The 20,000-nt window shown below is 40.2% G+C and overlaps 2 protein-coding genes across 3 annotated transcripts in view; one reads left to right on the top strand and one right to left on the bottom strand.

Moving 5' to 3' along the window:
* Positions 1-6,814, bottom strand: part of LOC307266798 (NACHT, LRR and PYD domains-containing protein 12-like) — a 23,987-nt gene extending 17,173 nt beyond the window's left edge. Inside the window, exons 1-6 of the mRNA XM_080048904.1 lie at positions 6,776-6,814; positions 5,822-6,008; positions 5,404-5,523; positions 5,137-5,216; positions 2,776-4,624; positions 539-715 (exon numbers count right to left, since the gene is read on the bottom strand). Coding sequence (XP_079905030.1) covers positions 539-715; positions 2,776-4,624; positions 5,137-5,216; positions 5,404-5,523; positions 5,822-5,976 — 2,381 coding nt within the window. The 5' untranslated portion in view covers positions 5,977-6,008; positions 6,776-6,814. The remainder of the gene's footprint in view (positions 1-538; positions 716-2,775; positions 4,625-5,136; positions 5,217-5,403; positions 5,524-5,821; positions 6,009-6,775) is intronic.
* Positions 1-17,762, top strand: part of l1td1 (LINE1 type transposase domain containing 1) — a 66,454-nt gene extending 48,692 nt beyond the window's left edge. For both annotated transcript variants that reach the window (XM_080048851.1, XM_080048850.1), the window contains exon 2: positions 14,935-17,762. In XM_080048851.1, coding sequence (XP_079904977.1) covers positions 15,516-16,562 — 1,047 coding nt within the window. In that variant the 5' untranslated portion in view covers positions 14,935-15,515 and the 3' untranslated portion in view covers positions 16,563-17,762. The remainder of the gene's footprint in view (positions 1-14,934) is intronic.
* The last annotated feature ends 2,238 nt before the right edge of the window (positions 17,763-20,000 follow it).

Raw genomic sequence — 20,000 nt, 5'->3', positions numbered from 1 at the left:
AATCCAGCAGCTAAACGACGGTGGCCCTTTTTCCATGAACAAAAAATCCACGAATGACACGTCACCAACATTTATGTAGAAAGTCAAGAGTCCCCATAGAGCAGTGTTACTCATAGCGGCTCAAATGGCAGTAAAAAAATACTGTGATATGATCATAAAAACATTAAAAACAAGCAGATCTGGTGGACAGATACTAAGCTCCACACACCTTACAAACAGTTAATTATCTCTTTTCTTATGTTACCTTCTTCTTTTTTTAGCTTAGTAGGAAAAGGTTTAAAGCAGAGGTCCACATTTGTTCCAGACATCTGACATCTCCACTGACTGATGGACCACAATGTGAGAAAACTGTCCATCAAACATTTACTCTCTATGCTTTTCTTACAATTGTTCAGCCATTTTGAAAAAATAATACTTCTGAACCAATTGACATTTCTTCAGATTTGTGCTCTGGCGAATCCTGAACATCTATGAACCAAAACCTTAAATCCTCAGTCAACTGAATAAACACACAATATTCTACAGCCAGTGAACTGACCTCAGTGTCTCCAGTCTGCAGTTTGGACTCTCCAGTCCGGCACAGAGAAGTTTCACTCCTGAATCCCCCAGGTTGTAGTTCTGGCTCAGGTCCAGCTCTATCAGATGGGAGGGGTTGGACTTCAGAGCCGAGGCCACAACTTCACAGTGAGTCTCTGATAGGTCACAGTGAGAAAGTCTGTAATGACACATTCATTACAACATGTTATTATGAAAGAAAACAGCTGATGACAGAACACTTAAACATTTCCTGATTTGAGAAACATTTGCTCTTCACATCAGAGGACCAGCTCATCTTATCTCAGTGTTTGACATGAAACTATAATTCTCAGCACTCTCTCTCTCTCTCCTGCAGATATTGACTTTGTTTTGCTTTAGTTTTGCAATTGAAGGGAGAGAAAATGCCATGATAGGGATGTCAACAATGTCTCCACTTAACAGACGATTTTCCACTCATGCTGAAGTCGACTCTAAAAATAAAAAATCTGAAAATCGTGTGTACATTAAAATCCTTCACATCTAGTCTGGTGCAGGAGCATTTTCTCAAACTAGAAGAAAAAAGTTGCAGAGCAAAAAAAGCAGCATAAAGTATAAACGCTTGTCTGGTGAGACGGTGTCAGTACTGGGCAGATAAAGTCATTAAGAGCTCTAAACACAATAACTTCATTTTCTGCAATCAGCATCTGAAACAGCTCAAGAACATCTGTGACAAAATACAACCAACAATTTCTGTTCTAAACAAGTGGACCACTGTTTTATGAATAAGAATAATAAAAGCTTTTATAATGGTATATATATATAGAACTAATCTACACTGGTTAATACTAGTTATCACATCTGGACTTACAGAGCCAGAACATATACAGAGAGTGAGCCACCTCCCTCGGTCCCAAGTTACACCAAAGTTTAAATAATTCATTCAATCATTTTTATTTTCATTAGAGCTTTGATTCAAATTCTGAAGTGTAAACATTACGGCAGCAGCTGTGGTACAAAAAGGAAAAGCGCAGTTTGTAATTTCTTTACAGCACCTCAACCTTCACAGCATAAAGAAAAGGTTAAGTATGTCAATGGATTTGCTGATTCATGCCTCTCAGTGTTGCTGTCGTTGACCTTTGGAGAATGTATTTATTTATTTTAAAAGTGTAAAAACATTGTATTTATTATTTAAACTGTTGAGTTATTTTTAAAAGAACATGGTAGGGTACAAGATTTATATTTGGGATTTTCAATAATGCTTTATTTTAATGGTTTGAATTGAGAAATAAATTTTTGAATAGGTCTGAACAAGCAAGTTGAATTTGTTTCATGACAGCTCGCGGTCACAGTTAAGCCTAACTGCAGATTAGCATACCTGCAGATTAGCATACTTGGAGCTATTCTACTATTGTTCATTAAAGCTGTAAACACAATAGCCAAACACCTTCATTTTCTACTCAGCATCTGAAACAGCTGAAGAACATCTGTGACAAAATACAACCAACAATTTCTGTTCTAAACAAGTGGACCACTGTTTTATGAATAAGAATAATAAAAGCTTTTATAATGGTATATATGTATAGAACTAATCTACACTGGTTAATAATACAGACAGACAGACAGACAGACAGACAGACAGACAGACAGACAGACAGACAGACAGACAGACAGACAGACAGACAGACAGACAGACAGGGGGAGAGACAGACAGACAGACAGACAGGGGGAGAGAAAGACAGACAGACAGGGGGAGAGAACGACAGAGAGAGAGATTTGAGATTTTACTAAAACACTTTTTTGCAAATCCGTCATATTACATGAACATTACAAATAAATAAATAATCTTTTAAAAACCTGCAAAAAGCAAGTCATACACACACACACAAACACAGACACACACGCAAACACAGACACACACACACAGGTTAACACACACACGCAAACACAGACACACACACAGACACACACAGGTTAACACACATACAGTAATAACATTGATGTAGGGCTAATGGGCCATACCATTTCATACCATATGATCTAGTTGCACATTTCAACAACTATTTTATGTGATTCTGACAGTGATGAAGTGTCCAACCGTCTGTCCAGCTGGTAGGAAACATTACATTTCAACCCCCCCCCCCTACCCCTAAACACACACACACGCACGCACGCACGCACGCACGCACGCACGCACACACGCACACACACACACACACACACACACACACACACAATACTATTTATCACATCTGGACTTACCGAGCCTTTCTGCAGTTCCTCACAGCTGGAATCAGTCTCCATCGTCCCTGGTCTGATGTGTTGTACTTCTGCAGGTCCAACTCATCCAGAACCTCCTCTGACATCTGCAACATGTAGGCCAGAGCAGAGCAGTGGATCTCAGAGAGTTTCTTCTTTGATCTGTTCTCTGACTTCAGGAACTTTTGGATCTCCTGATGAACTGATTGGTCGTTCATCTCCGTCAGACAGTGGAAGATGTTGATGCTTCTGTCAGGAGAGATCTCATCACTGTTCATCTTCTTCAGGTTGTTGATGGCTCTCTGGATGGTTTCTGGCCTTTTACCGAGCAGGCCAGAGAGCCTCTGGATGATTCCTGGACTGTTGTGACAATGTGTGTATGTTGGACCCAGCAGGCCTCCTAAGAGTCTCTGGTTGGACTCCAGAGAGAGGCCATGAAGGAAGCGGACAAACAGGTCCAGCTGGCCATTTTTGCTTTCAAGTGATTTCTCCACGACTCTCTTCAGGAAGACATCCAGGGATTCATTATTTGTGTCCCAGTCTTCTCCCAGGAAACCCTTCAGTACCTCGGTGTGGTTGTTGGTGAAACAGTGGTACATGTAGACCGCAGCCAGAAACTCCTGAATGCTCAGATGAACAAAGCAGTAGACAGGTTTCTCAAAGATCACACTCTCTTCTCTTTTGAAGATCTCGGCACAAACTCCTGAGTACACAGAGGCATCTGTGACATCCAGACCACACTGCTCCAGGTCTTCTTGGTAGAACATGATGTTTCTTTTCTGCAGCTGTTCAAACGCCAGCCTCCCCAGCTTCAGGAGAACTTCCCTGTCAGCCTCTGTCAGCTCATGTCCATCTCCATACTTCTCCTTCTTCCTCTTTGTCTGAACCAGCATGAAGTGTGAGAACATGTCAGTCAGGGTCTTGGGCAGCTCTCCTCTCTGGTCTGTAGTCAACATGTGCTCCAGAACTGTAGCAGTGATCCAGCAGAAGACTGGGATTAGACACATGATGTGGAGGCTCCTGGATGTCTTGATGTGTGAGATGATTTTGGTGGACAGCTTTTTATCACTGACTCTCCTCTTGAAGTACTCCTCCTTCTGTGGGTCAGTGAAGCCTCGTACTTCTGTCATCCTGTCAACACATGTAGGAGGGATCTGATTGGCTGCTGCAGGTCGGGAAGTTATCCAGATGAGAGCCGAGGGAAGCAGATTCCCCTGGATGAGGTTTGTCAGCAGCACGTTGACTGATGACTTCTGTGTGACATCAGACACAACCTCAGTGTTGTGGAAATCCAGTGAGAGTCTGCTTTCATCCAGGCCGTCAAAGATGAACAAAACTTTACAGAGAGCGAGCTTCTCTGCTGTGACCTTCTGTAATGTTGGATGGAAAACATGGAGCAGCTTGAGAAGACTGTACAGCTCATCTTTGATCAAATTCAGCTCCCTGAACGAAAGCAGAATCAGCAGACTGACATCTTGGTTTTTCTTGCACTCTGCCCAGTCCAGAGTGAACTTCTGCACTGAGAAGGTTTTTCCAATTCCAGCGACGCCATTCGTCAGGACGACTCTGATGTGTTTGATGGGTCCCTCTTGGTCTGGTAAGGCTTTGAAGATGTCGTGGCACTTGATTGGAGTGTCATGGAGGGTCTTCTTCTTGGAAGCGGTCTCAAGCTGCCTGACCTCATGTTGGGTATTAACCTCTTCACTCTGTCCCTCTGTGATGTAGAGCTCAGTGTAGATCCTGTTGAGGAGAGTTCCACTTCCTGCTTTATCAGTTCCTTCAGTCACACGTTCACATCTCCTCTTCAGACTGATCTTATGTTCATCTAGAACCTTCTGCAGACCACCACTCACTAAGGAGGAGACAAAACAAAGAACATGTGACAGTATGTTGATTATCTGCTTTGCCAATATGAAAATATCAGAAACATTATTATTGAACAATATGTCGACTCAACAACCGATTTTAAGACTCAAACTCAAGTCAACTCCAAATATAGAAATTGGAAAATTGGGGTGTTTCCCCTTTTGTTATTGTTTTTTATGTGATGGAAACAAAAAAAGGTTTTATTATTACAGCCCAAAATAACAAATAGCTGATTTTTGACAGATTTTGGAAAATCAGGGGATTTGACGCTTTTTTATTGCCAGTTACCAACATGTATGTTAAATTCTGACAATGTGCCATTATATCAACTGAGTCAAAACCTTGAGTCTACTACTAGATACAGACAAGCATGCTTTGACTAGACCACAGTGCTTTTGCCTCTCTGCATAAGGCCTAAAATGGCTGCGTCCACCATGTTGGATTCAAACCATATTATTTCAGACATGATGACATCAGCTGACAGGTCTTCAGTCTTACTTTGTGCAGTGCTGGTCTGACTGGCTGTCTGCAGTCCAGGTCTGGTTGTGGATCTTTGTCCACATTCAGGAGTCATCTTCCTACGGAGACATTTCTTTATTAATAAATGATTTGTTGATGCTAAAACAAATATCCAGGTTTGTCCACAGATAGTCACATATAACAGTAAAAGTGTTGTTGCTTTTCTGTTGGAATTTAAGATTCAGTCTGAAAGTAAAATTGTTGCTCCATTTATTTCCACTCTCCAAGAACAATCAGTTCACTTACTGTGTGTCTGAGAGTCCAGGTTCATTACTGAAGTCTGGAGGAGGATCATTGGACCAGTCACTCTTCACAGACAGACAGCTGGAGACTCCAGACTCTGATCTCTGTCCCTGGTACTGAACCCTGCAAACACAAACATGTTTTTATTTACATCACATGAATCCTTGATGAATTCTCAGAGTAGGGCTGATCGATATGGCCTAAAAATTAAATATGTCGTTCAGGAAACTCTAAATACACAAATGTGGCTGACGAGAATTAGAATGTTTAATTTTTTGTAGAATGTTCTTGGATTAGAATAGTGTCACAGCATCTAATGGGTATGATCTACCGTGTTGTTTATATATAATCCAAAAAAAACAGTTTTCTTCCAACTTTGTGCTTTATTTTAAAAACATGAATAAAAAGTCAGTTCACTTACTGTGTGTCTGAGGGTCCAGGTTCATTACTGAAGTCTGGAGGATGATCATTGGACCGGTCACTCTTCATAGACAGACAGCTGGAGACTCCAGACTCTGCTCTGTCCTCTTCCTCCATGTTAACACTCATCCTCTGGACTTCAGTCAGTCTAAACATTCATACCAACACAGGCACAGGAATCTGCCTGTCTACAGGGAAGCAAAACAAAACACTAATAGAGCGGTTTCAACAATGTGGAAAGCACCTCTCCCTTAAAGCTGGGGTTTATGATTTCTGATTGGTCAAAGTGAACATGAGCGGTGCACTTTGACCAATCAGAGCGAGGCTCCGATTCTAAAAATAAAAAAATAAAATCTGATTCTCTGTTCTTATTGGCTGTTGGGACTGTCCATTCACTTTGGCACCGACGTTGTTGGTGTAGAGTGTGTCAGGGAGGGACCATAGGGGAGGGACCAAAGAGAACAAGTGGAGCGGTTGAGGTATTTGGATTCGAATCTCTATCCCAACTGCTATTTTCTCCCAAATCATATACCCCAGCTTTAAGGTGTGTGTGTGCGTGTGTGTGTCTGTCTGTGACGTGTCAAGAACAAATAGTAGCACAATCGCTCCAACTGTCTCACCACACACACACACGTTTATTTTAGACATTAACACGGATTGTGAAATCAGAAAAGAAAGAAGAGAAACAGGTTTGTCCAGGAGTGACCAGCAAGACACACACACACACACACACACACACACACACACGCACACACACACACACACACACACACACGCACACACACCTTGTTTTCTTGGCTCAGGTTTATTATTATTCAGTCAATAAGAACTTTGTGTCCACAGGTTAATCAAACTGTTGAGTTCATTTTAACATTTCTTTCATCTACAGTTTACAGGAGAAAAAGACTCAGAGATTGTGACAGTAAAATAATATTAATGTTGTATCAACACTCACCCTGCCTCGGCCTTAAGTTTCCCTCCGTCTGCTCTGCCGACTCAAAATGGAGTCTGAACGGACTGAATACTTTCAGGGTTCCCTCCCTCACCTGTTGCTCCTCCCCTTTATTTACTAGAAATCAGGTGTGTGTGTGTGTGTGTGTGTGTGTGTGTGTGTGTGTGTGTGTGTGTGTGTGTGTGTGTGTGTGTGTGTGTGTGTGTGTGTGTACTGTTCACACAAATCAACTGTTTATCATGTGTTCAAAATAGGTTTTAGTCAAAATGTTGGAACATTATCTCATATTTATGTTTAAATGATATTAAGATAACAGTTCATCTCAAGACCAAAGCTCCAACAAGTTAATTAGCAACACAACAACTTGAAGAAAAATATCAGGCATCATTTAAAACATCAAAAGTATAATATGATGGGGGCCCAGCCCTGTAAGAGTAGTCCTGACTAGTCATAAATGTTGGTACTGTCACTCTTTGCCCTCCTGTGTAATTGGCAGGGGAACAAATTACCCTGCGTTCCAAATCACATACTTGTTCTTTTTACTATTCTACATATTAAAGAATGCTAGTTCACATACTACAAAATGCAATTGGATGTATTAGGGCATCCGGGTTTTTTTTACACGGAGAGAAGACGCTGCTCATTTCATCCTGCTCAGTCCTGGTGTGTGTGTGATCTGAGGACGCCGTCACACCCTCACAACTTCACAGTCAAAGTCTAAAAACAAACGTCAGAGTGACTTGAAAACCAGTTCAACAAGTGCCAAGTGTTTCCAGTCTGTCCCCGCCTCCTCTGGGTTACCTGCCTGAGGCTAATGTTGATCTCTTGTTTTGTCTTCATATGTTTTTGATGTTCTATTTGAAATATGGGGCTTGACACCATGCGGGAATAGGAAACATCATTGTTCTACTGTTAACTATGTATTTGTTTGGAATATATTTTATCTATGTAAAGCCTTATGGTGGAAGCATGAAAACATTTATATAAAAATAATCTTAAAAAATAAAAAATAAAGTGAAAACTCACATGTATCATAAACATACCATCATCAAACTAAAGAAGCGGATCAAAGGCAAACCCAATGTTCCATGAAAATACAAACTTACAGGAAACATGAGACACCACAGACACTACACTTAGTGAGCCATTTACATAAGGTTTCCCCAACTGTATTACTAAATATGCTTCATTAAGGTGTTTTTGCTTTTGTCTGTTGGTTAAAGAGATGAACATTTCACACTTGAAAGGAACATTTTAACGACTTGAAAAAAAACGACAAAATAACAACAAATCATATTTAGAACTTTATTGACAATTTTCTAAAACTTTTTTCCTACTATTCCTAGCTAACGCATTGATACAGTTGGGAAGTCCCTCCCCTACTATGACTAACAACACAACGCATTAATACAGCTGGAGGGAAACGACTCACTCACTACAGACACTATAATACACTACACTCACTTAGTTAGCCATTTATATAAGGTTGGTTCCCCAACTCTATTAATGATTTTTCTTTTTGCGTGAACATTCCAAAAAAGCTTCTACAGACACTACACTACTGTGTCTGGAAAATGTCTGCAGCAGTAGAGGCAAACTAAACTTAAAGATCTCCTTTAATACTACTTTTCTGCTCTTAATTTTTTATTAATGACTCCTATAGAGCAGCCTGACACGAATCACCGCACAAAACACTATGTAGATTGTCGGGAAACTCTTCCTGTCATCTGGGGTCATTCTCTGTCAACACTCGCCTCGTCTTTCGCCCCCCTCCCGCCAAACCCAATCTGTTGTTATTGATTACCGTCCAGAAGACCTGCGAAGGGAGCGGGCCTGAGCGTGTAGCAGCAACATTATCATACATGGAAAATCGGCTTTGTTCACGTCACGTGATCCAGGAAGTTTGAACAAATTAATGGCGACCGGAGTCCCTAGTGTTGAGCGCTCTGCACAGCCATCCCAGACTATCGGCAGGGAAAACATCTAAATGCATAAACGTCATTATTTGACACTTCCATATCGTTTAAAATGACTATAAACATTATAACAACATTTATAGGTCAGAAAAGGCCAAAAAGCATAATAGGTGCTTTTTAGTTATCTTACTAAAAGTAGTTAGCTGATAGCTAGCCTAGCTGATAGCTAACTAAACCTAGTTATCTTAGTCATTACATCATGTATAATAACACTTACATTGTGGAGCGTCTGTGTTCATCACATTGTCTGCCATCTCTTAAGTTCCTCTTCTGAAGGCGAGAGGCTGAGAAGTGTCCGTCATTCGTTCCACAATCAACTTTTTCACGGTTTAAGTTTCACTATCTACAGCAGGGGTGGCCAACCCGAGGCTCGCGAGCCGCATGCGGCTCTTTGCCCAGCTTCGTGCGGCTCTTCAGTTCATATCAAATTATGTGATTATAATTTTTTTTTTTTTTTTTTTTTATACTTTTTTTTTGTGTTGGTCTATGTGTGTGCATGTTCGCAAACGTTTCATGCGGCTCTTACGTTCGTTTTACATGTTGTCTATTATTTCCTTTTTTATTTCATTAATGTGTAGGCCCTATGTGTATGCCTGTTCGCAAATGTTTAATTGAGGACGCAACATAACGTTCGCAAACGTTTGGTGCGGACGCAACATAAAACTGCCCGCTCAGCTTGGAGGGAGGTTTTCCGTGAGTAAACTATTTGTGTCAAGTTCGTTCCGAAACAGAGTGGGAGAGTTCATATTTTTTGTTGAACGTTATGCCAAGCCATTCTGCCTTATATGCCAGGTGTCATTTGCGCATTTCAAGGCTTCAAATCTTCGGCGCCACTTCACCTCTCTCCATGCTAAAAGTAAGTCCCACAAAGCAACATGCATAGTAAGAGAAAAACGCTATTTTAAATTGTTATATTTTTGTTTGTGGACTTGGTTGAACTGAGAGTTTGTGTGTGAGGCAGTGCACACAATGTTCATTGTTGAAAATGACTGCCCTGTCGTCTTAAGTACTGTAGGAGTCCAGTCCTGTCATTATCACAGGGGCGGCCTTAACGATCTGGGGGCCCGTTTCAAGTCCTAGTGTGGGGCCCCCTGTTTTTTTTTTTTTTTTGATAAATAATGCTTGTGCATGCATGTGCAAGCTCCCCGCGAAAATAAAAACGCCCCCCCCCCCCCTGAAATCTTACTGGCCACCCCAGTGCCCCCCCCCCCAGTTCAAATGTTATTTTTTATTTTCATTTTATTTTTTTAATTACATTTTTTTCCTGATATGTATCCTAGTTCAGAGATGATATGTATTTTTTTTTCTTTCTTAACTTTTTTTGATAGGTAGTTGCCAAGTTCATCACACAAACACTCCAATCCACTGATATGAGATCAGTTTTCAATTTTCAATTACTAAATTAATGGTAGGCACTAGAACTGGTCTCTGGTCAGCAAAGGTCTTGAAAACAGCATAAGTGTGCTTGTGACATGCGTGCCACCCATGCATGTGTATAGGCACGTGTCCCAGCAGATTTTTGAAATCTGAATAAAAAAATTAAAGTTTGTAGTTAGCGAGTGTAACATGTTCTTAGCAAGGGCAGACTTTCATAAATAAAGGTTTATTTTTTTAGCAAGATATTTGGTCAAAAGCTAGTGGTCATCCGTCCCTCTGTGCAGTTGTTAGGCATCTGGCTGCTAGCAAGTTATGTTGTCTTGCTAATTTTACTATTCATCTGAGCTGAAATAAATATTGACTTTTTCCTTTATTATCTTCGCCAGAATGCACCAGAATGCTTAGATTACATGTTAAAAACACAAAAAAAATCTTCTGGGGGGGGATGCCCCCAGACCCCCCTTCAGGGGTTTAGTTTTCTGACAAACATTACAATGGATACTAACATGATGTGGGCATTTGGGATTATAAATCATCTTTGAATTGGTTGTACAGCATATCACATGCTATTCATTCAGGGGTGCGATGGCCACCCCACTCTAACTCTGTGGCCCACCTTGGCCACCCCCAGTCAAAATTTCCTGGAATCGCCACTGTGTGTACCCGTGTGTACGATGTGGCTCTTTGCAGTAACACAGTTAAAAATGTGGCTCTTTGTCTCTGACTGGTTGGCCACCCCTGATCTACAGTGTCTGTCTAGATAGAAGAACTAGATCACAGGCACAATTCTCATTATTTCAGTAAGAGTATGAAGCTAATAGATGAAGCTAACCGCTAACCGCTAACTTAACCTGTGTGATGGCAATAGCAACTAAAGGCTACCGTCGTCTAACCCGATTCTATCACCGCAAACAGAGCAGGAGCTGCTGCCCGAGACAACCATAACCTTAGCCCTTAAACTACACTGTGAGGTGCTTGTCTGTGCTTTGGCTTTATTGTTCTGCTGGATGGACTGATACTGAATATAAGGTGACGAGTGTCAGTGTTCCAATAGGATAATATAGAATATTATTCACTCACCAAAGCTGAGGACTCACTTGGAAAGAAAGGCAGCACGGCGGTCCTTCCTCCGGATCTGGTGGGACACTGCACCTCTTGCCCCTAATGTAAAAACACTACTGTAACCGTGGTAACCCTATTTTAGGTAAAGAACAGTTGCTCTGGGTTCAGGAGGAGCTGAGTGAATAAACCATTGACGACACATGAAATCAGGAATGTAATGTCAAGCCGTTATATGTTGTAAATGTTAACTTTTACTCTCAAAAGAGTGTTTTGAAATAATAACCATGAATTATGATTAAACATTCAAACTACTACTGTATTTCAATAGTGATCAACTTGTGAATTTTTAGCTTTTTCACCATGAATTATGATCAAACATTTCTTTTCCCATTTTTAAAACATGAACTAAATTATATCCATCATATACCTCACATTTAAGAAAAAAAATTAAATTGTCCCTTTAACATGCTACATATTCCTATTAACACTAACTGTGCACAATGTCACAGCTACGCTGCATGTTTCCAGCATACAGCCCAAATCAAAATACAAAGATGAATAAATCAAGCACTGAAATTAAATATTGTAACTATGACTTTTTTTTAAAGTTTTACTCTTTAAAGGCTGCTCCCTCTCCTCCCTATCTTTCTCCTTCTCTCCGTCTCTCTCGTTCCCTCGCTCCCTCCCTCTCTCTCTTCCTCTTTGCTTTAACTACAGCATTAACACTGTAATTTTTACATAAAATAAAGAAAACACATGCTTTGAATGACACCACACGTGGACAGAAACACCAGTAAATATATTAGCCCATTAGCCACGTATCGGCAGACAACACAGGTCTGTTACTATAAATAGGCCTAGCATTAGCCGTATCGGCAGGTAACACCTGTTACTATAAATAGCCATAGCCCAACTCCGTGAAACTCACCGAAACAATGCAGGAAGCGGCTAGCCTCCGGTACACAGGTTGTCTTCCTCTCTTCAGATAATACGTCAAAGGCATTTTACACTTTAGTTTCACTCACGTTTGTATTTTAACTTGTTTTATGAATCAATTGTCTCTCTCTGTGTATTAATTTCATCTCATGCCGAGTCGAACTTTCCTCTCTCTCATGGAGGCGGGACTTAACTTTTCCATCCAATGAGGAGTCTGCATTCCTCCTCGTAACCAATCAAATGAATCAATGCGAGATCAACATTGATTGACAAGCTATTTTAGCGAATAGGAATGCAGGAACTAGAATAAATAATAAAAGACCCATATAATGATGTATTATAATGATCGTATCATCAGCGGGGTTATGGGCATGTATTTATTTATGTAAACCCATTTAATGTCACTGGGTTACACTAACAACAAAACAACAAACAAAGAACTAAGGTGCGGGGTAGTGGCAAGGCATCTTCCTATAAAGGTCTATGACAGGGCAGAACACTGAGCTACACTTCATAGTCCAAAGTGAGTTTACTAAAGCAAATAAACAATTAAAGACAAATAAATAAATGTCATCTGAAACAATACAATTAAGGCAAGCAGCTCTGAACTTGATATTTATCTTGCAGTATTTTAGTTGTGTCCATGTGTCTGTCTGTCTGTCTGTCTGACTGCTGTCTCTGCCTGTCTGTCTGTCCTTCTGCCTGACTGTCTGTCTGTCTGTCTGCCTGTCTGCAGTGTTGTGTGGTTGAGTCTCAGTTCATTGTTGATGCAGCAGCACCACCTGCTGTCCAAACCAACAAACTACAAGCTGAAGTCAGAGGAGGACGCTCACACTCAACATGCTTTAGTTTAAAGATGGAGTCTGTGATTCTGGAGAACGCTTGTTGTCTAAATCACTTTATCTAAATCAGTGAATATCTCCTCATGATCCACTACCTGTCTGTACTGTGTGAATATCTCCTCATGATCCACTACCTGTCTGTACTGTGTGTGGGCAGTGTGACTACACAGCATAGGCTCTGTAAACAGGCATGTTGCTAGCTACAGTGGGCCCCTTTTGTTTAAAAAAACCTTTGTTTACATAACAGTTTACAGAGCCTAGGCTGTGTATTGTCACCAGTTTATTTTCAGTGCACACACAGTACAGACAGATGTCTCTTTATAAAATATACCGTCAAACTGTGTGTGTGTGTGTGTGTGTGTGTGTGTGTGTGTGTGTGTGTGTGTGTGTGTGTGTGTGTGTGTGTGTGTGTGTGTGTGTGTGTGTGTGTGTGTGTGCGTGTCTGTGTGTGTGTGTGTGTGTGTGTGTGTATGTGTGTGTGTGTGTGTGTGTGTGTGTGAGAATGACCACCATACAGTATATTTCAAGTCTTTTTCATCTCGACTTTTACACTTTAAACACACAATCAAACTTTGGTATAAAAACAAACAACAAAAGCTGTTACATCCCATAAACGTGTTTCCATGGAGACAGTCAGTTTAAAGCAAAACAAACTATCAAAAAATATTCTGAAGATTTTCACCAATAAAAAGTGATTTAATGTAAAATATTAAAATGTTTTCACTTAAAGGTGTAGTCAGTGATTCTGGAGAACGCTTGTTGTCAAAATCACTTTTTGTCTAAATCAGTGAATATCTCCTCATGATCCACTACCTGTCTGTACTGTGTGTGAGCTGAAAAAAAATCCAGTTTTATTTCACAGCCTAGACTCTGTAAACTGGCATGTTGCTAGCTACAGTGGGCGGACTTTGTTTACATACCAGTTTACAGAGCCTAGGCTGTGTATTAACATTGGATTTTTTTTCAGCACACACGCAGTACAGACAGGTAACGGATCATGAGAATATTACAAATGTTCACTGAAAGTGATTCTGACAACAAGAATTCCAAAAATCACTGACTCCACCTTTAAAGTGTTTCAGTATGAGTGAAGTGGCGAACCCCTTGTTCGCTTTAGTTATTCCTGAGGCAGAGATAGTCATCCCCCCTTTCTCTCTCTCTCTCTCTCTCTCTCTCCCCCTCTCTCTCCCCCCCTCTCTCCTCCCCCCTCTCTCTCTCTCTCCCTCTCTCCTCCCCCCCTCTCTGTCTCCCCCCTTCTCTCTCTCCCCCTCTCTCTCTCCTCCCCCTCCCTCTCTCTCCTCCCCCCCACTCCCTCTCTCCATTTCCACTCTGTGCTCTCTGAACTTCAACTGTCAAATAAATGTTAAAACTCAAAGATAAAAAGTAAAGCCTCTGTAAACCTTGTCTGAAATAATACAAATCAATACATGATATCAAAGTTGTGTCTCCATCAGCTTTTACAGAAATCTGATTGGGATTAAATGTTCATAAATATCATTAAACTTAGTAGAAAGAATCTCTTTTACTGTCTAGACCGTTTGCCAGGACTGTGTGGGCGTGGCTCCCAGGCTCATGCACCAAACGGTCTCCATGGCAGCAGTCACTCAGTGATGCAATGTTTGGACAGAGAACTGCTGTGATTGGTTCAGCCAGAGCATAAGTCCCGCCTTCTAAAACTGAATATCTGTAACTGTCATCAAATTACAGAATTTTCTACTGTGGATTGACAAATATGCCTAACTCTTTTCAGATGCATACTAGCATTCAGATTCCTCCCAAGATAACACAGTTAGAAGGATTTAGTGCATTAATGTTGCCAGGGTCAGTGAGGGGGAAATAGACCTCAGATATTATTGATATTAATCACTTCAGAAAAGTAGGTGGTTTGGGCATTCTCTTTTTATTACAATAAAACAAAGACACATACAGACAATACACTAACAACATCATAACAGAAGAAAAAAACAAGGTTAAAATAAATTGAAATTGAAATATAGAAACATTTGTGGCAAACATATTTGAAAGATCATCAATATAAAAGTTAAAACCCTCAACTATAACGGCCCTGTCTAATGTAAGAACAAGAGGAAAGCTATTCCACTATAACGGCCCTGTCTAATGTAAGAACAAGAGGAAAGCTATTCACCTATAACGGCCCTGTCTAATGTAAGAACAAGAGGAAAGCTATTCACAGAATCTAGAAACCCACAGTAGAATTTGTCAGACGATAGATAACTACACAGCAGATTGGGTTATCAACTATAACGGCCCAACAATTTAAGAACAAGAGGAAAGTGTAAGAGCCAGATTGCATAAATGCATAAGAAATTGTTTATGTATATTTGTGCAAGTTTTATGTTTTTATAATTCATAATAATTAACAGTTTATATTATTTACATTTGATATAAGTGTTGATAAAAAGCTAAAAAGTAGAAGGTTCCGCCTTGAACGTGACACAAGATGGCTGCTTGACTTCTGCGCTCCCCGACTTGTTAAGAAAATAGCCCTAAAAACATTGAGAATATCCCGAACAACGAACTGAAACAAATATGGCAGAGGGCAGAGCTAGTAAGAAAGCAAGTAGGAGAACTCAGGTCGCAACAGAGACACGGAATGAGGAAGAATGGTCTCAGCTAACGCAAGCTAGCCCGAGTAGCTCCCCTACCCACGGGCCTAGTGAGGATGATGGGGCAGAGCATACTACTTTGAGCTGCATATTGCGGGAGATAAAAGACTTCAGGCGCGACAATAAACAACAACTCTCAGAGATAAAAGAAGAACAACGCAGAACAAACGACAGACTCGATGAAGCTGAAGGTAGGATTGAAGAAGCCGAGACAGCACTACAGGCTATGGGCAGGCTCATGAAAAAGCTAATGCATCGCCAAGCTAACACCGAGGCTAAGCTAATTGACCAAGAAGGGCGAGCCCGCCGGGATAACCTACGGATTTATGGTATACCCGAGAAGGATGAGGGCGAGAACATGTGTGGCTTCCTAGAGAAACTACTGAGAGAAACATTGGATATTTCGGAGGACATGGAGGTCCGGATCGAGCGAGCTCACCGAGTTCAGGCAGCTAAACCAGGGGACGCACGGTCAAAGCCCCGGTCTATTGTTGCTAAGTTTGCTAGCTACAGAGTAAAGGAAGAGGTGATCCGCCGAGCATGGCAGAAGAAATCTGTTTACTACAACAACACCCGCTTCTTCATAGACCATGACTATCCACCCGCGGTGCTTAAACATCGCTTTGAATACTTTGAGGCGAAGAAGATACTGAAGGAGCGGAAAATCAAGTTCCAAACCCCCTACCCAGCAAAACTTCGAGTCTACTATAACGATGGCATCCAGCTGTACCAGAGCGCGGCGCAGGCAACGGAGGACATGGCTTTGCGGGGACTACCGGTCACCGTCATCACGGCACCACTCGACCAAGAGGACCGGGAGCTTCAACTCATTTCGGCATGGCAGGTGGCCGGGGACCCGAAGGTGACAGCGGGCACAGCCGCAGAGACGCAACGAGAAGGGAGAACCAGACAGCGGTCCATCAGAGAAAAACTGCAGGAATTCAAACGAAACACACACTCCACCAAGTAAATATTAGCCTGATGTATGTGGTTCAAGCCTAGCAACCTGATTTAATTGAACAATATAGTTTTTTGTGGACCTATTAAGAGCTAACCTGGAACTATAAGACTGTTATAAGCAATGTGTATTTCCTAGCTTGAACTGCGAGGGCCGAGATAGTTCTGATTTGTTTTGAGTTACAAATACTGAGGACTCCTACAGATAACACTAGAAAGTAGTCGGGACACAAAGATGCAGTCTGCATGTCAATGGACGATATGCAACCATCTTTTAGGGCTCCTCTCTCTGGAAAGAGAGGATTTTCCCTTCATGAGTGCCTTAACACCAGGGGCACTAGAAAGGCTCGATTAGACCGAGCCTCACCAAAGGAAGCAACGCACGCTAAAACAGGTAGAATGGTTCTAATAAGATTGAAGTTCATCTTATTTTTGTATATAGTTTTGTTCTTAAGGTTCATAAATGTTTTTGGGATGCATAATGTTCTTAAAAAAATAACAACACCACCAAGAGGGAGAAGGCAGGAGGGGATCAACGTAGCACAAAAAGCCTATGACAGATAACCAAAAAATTAAGATTATTTCATATAACATAAATGGACTCCTTAACCCAATAAAAAGAAGTAAGATTCTGAATAAATTGAAAAAAGAAAAAGCACATATTGCATTATTACAGGAAACTCATCTTAACTCAGTTAAGCATGAAAAACTTGAAAGGATGGGATTTTCAAAAGTATTTTACTCATCATACAAATCAGGCCATAGAAGAGGAGTAGCCACTTTGATATCCAATAGAGTCCCGTTTGAGAAAACCTCTGAGATAAAAGATAAAGAAGGAAGATATGTGTTGGTCTCAGGGAAGATAGAAGATACTGAAATAACAATACTAAATGTTTATATTCCTCCAGGCAGTCACATTTCTGTTTATAGGAAAATATTTGATTTAATGTCAGAAGCAAGAGGCATCCTTATATGCGGGGGTGATTGGAACATACGTATCAATCCGAGGTTAGACTCCTCGAGGATGAATACTCAAACCTCAACTCACAAAAAAATTAAAATTCTTATGTCAGAACTGGGGGTGATAGATCTCTGGAGAGAAATACACCCGACAGGGCGTGATTATACCCATTATTCTCATCCTCATGACGTGTATACAAGAATTGATTATATTTTTATTTACAAGAGAGACCGTCATAGAGTGGAACAGTGTGAACATGGAAATATTGATTTGTCAGACCACGCCCCAGTTATGGTAACAATTCAAATAAACAGCCAAGTAGGAAATACTTTATGGAGATTGAACTCAAGTATCCTTAATAATATGCCATTTAAAACACAAATAAAGAAAGAAATAGAACAATTCTTTAAAGAAAATAATAATGGAGAAGTTGCCTCAGAAATTGTATGGGACACTTTAAAAGCTGTTCTAAGGGGGAAAATAATTTCTTATTGTGCAAGGAAAAAGAAAGAAAGACAACTGAGATTAGCAAAATTAAACGAAGAACTGGGAGAGCTTGAGACAAAACATAAAAAGGACCTAAACGCAAATGTGGCAGTAAAATTAAAGGACATCAGGAGGGAGATAAATACCTTATATACTCAAGAGATACAAAAAAATATGATTTATACAAAACAAAAATACTATGAAGCTGGTACAAAATTTGCAAAATTTTTAGCGAGAAAATTACAAAAACAAAAAGCAGACAGTACTATCTATAAAATTAGAGACCCGGATACAAAGACCTTGGTATTCAAAAGAGAAGAAATACAAACAGCCTTCCAAAAATATTATAATCAATTATATACCCAACCACAATTGGAGGGGGAGCAAAATATTAAACAATTCTTAGATTCTCTTAACCTACCCACCTTAATCGAAGACCAAAGTAATAAATTGATGGCAGACATAACAGTGGAAGAATTGGATAAAGCGATTTCTAAGCTAAAATCCAACAAGTCTCCGGGACCGGATGGATTCTCCTCCGAATGGTACAAGACTTTTAGGACTGAATTAAAACCAAGCCTCCTCCATATATTTAATAAAGCATTAAAAGAAGGCATTGTCCCCCCTACGTGGAGAGAAGCTACTATATCAGTAATCCCCAAAGAGGGAAAAGATAGATTAGACTGTGGATCATTTAGACCAATTTCTGTCCTTAATGTCGATTATAAATTATATACATCAATCCTAGCAAGAAGAGTCGAAGCAGTCCTTCCCATGCTTATTCACACAGATCAAACTGGATTTATTTCACAGAGACAAACGCATGATAGTATAAGACGCTCACTAAGTATATTAAGCCATATTCAAGAACAAAATTTACAGGCCTTATTGGTTAGTCTAGATGCGGAAAAGGCCTTCGACTCAGTAAGCTGGGAGTTTTTGTACAGGGTCCTTGAAAAATTTGGCTTCCATAAAAATGTTATCAAAGGTATCAGCTCTCTTTATAATAACCCATCCGCCCAAATTAAAATAAACGGACATCTATCAAAATCTATTAAGTTAGAAAGAGGTACTAGGCAGGGCTGTGGACTGTCACCACTTCTTTTTGCATTATATATTGAGCCGCTGGCTCAGTGGATCAGGCAAAGAAACAGTATCAAAGGAATTAGCATAAATAATGATGAACACAAGGTGGCGCTATACGCGGACGATATCTTGATGTTTTTAAGTGAACCTTCTGAATCTCTACCTGAATTATTCGATTTGTTAGAAACATTTGGCAAATATGCGGGATATAAATTAAACATCCAAAAAACTCAAATTTTAAGAGTAAACTATACCCCACCAAGAGCTTTACAAGACAGATTTCATCTGAAGTGGGACCAAACGGCAATAAAATATCTTGGGGTATTATTACCAAAAGAAATTACAACTATTAAAAAAATTAATTATGACCCACTCCTGAATAAGATCAAATCTGACATATTAAGATGGAATTCTAACCCTTTTATGAGTTTGACTCAAAGAATAGAATCCATCAAGATGAATATTCTTCCTAGAATTTTGTTTTTGTTTCAGGCTCTCCCCGTGGAAATTTCCAAAATGCAATTCCACGACTGGGATAAAATTCTTTCGAGGTTTATTTGGCAAGGGAAAAAACCGAGAGTGCGATTCAAGACATTGCAACTCCCGAAAAAAGAAGGTGGAATGGGAGTTCCTCATTTGAGAGATTATTTTTACTCAACCCAAATTAGGCCCTTATTGAATTTATGCAATCAGGACTATAATGCAAGATGGAAGGACATTGAAAAGAGTTTAATTAAAGATTCCCCTATTCAGGCAGTCTTGGGAAATAAAGAGTCAGGCCGAATAATGGATACATTGAAAAACCCATGGCTTAAGTTTCAACTTAAAGTTTGGAATACAATCAAGACAGAATATAAATTAACGGATAAATTATGGATAATTAGGTGGAGTGCGTATGACTCTGACTTTAAACCCAAT

The sequence above is a fragment of the Ammodytes marinus genome, assembly GCF_949987685.1.
Source record: "Ammodytes marinus genome assembly, chromosome: 2".
Taxonomy (NCBI): Eukaryota; Metazoa; Chordata; class Actinopteri; order Uranoscopiformes; family Ammodytidae; genus Ammodytes; species Ammodytes marinus.
This window is presented reverse-complemented; position numbering and strand designations above follow the sequence as displayed.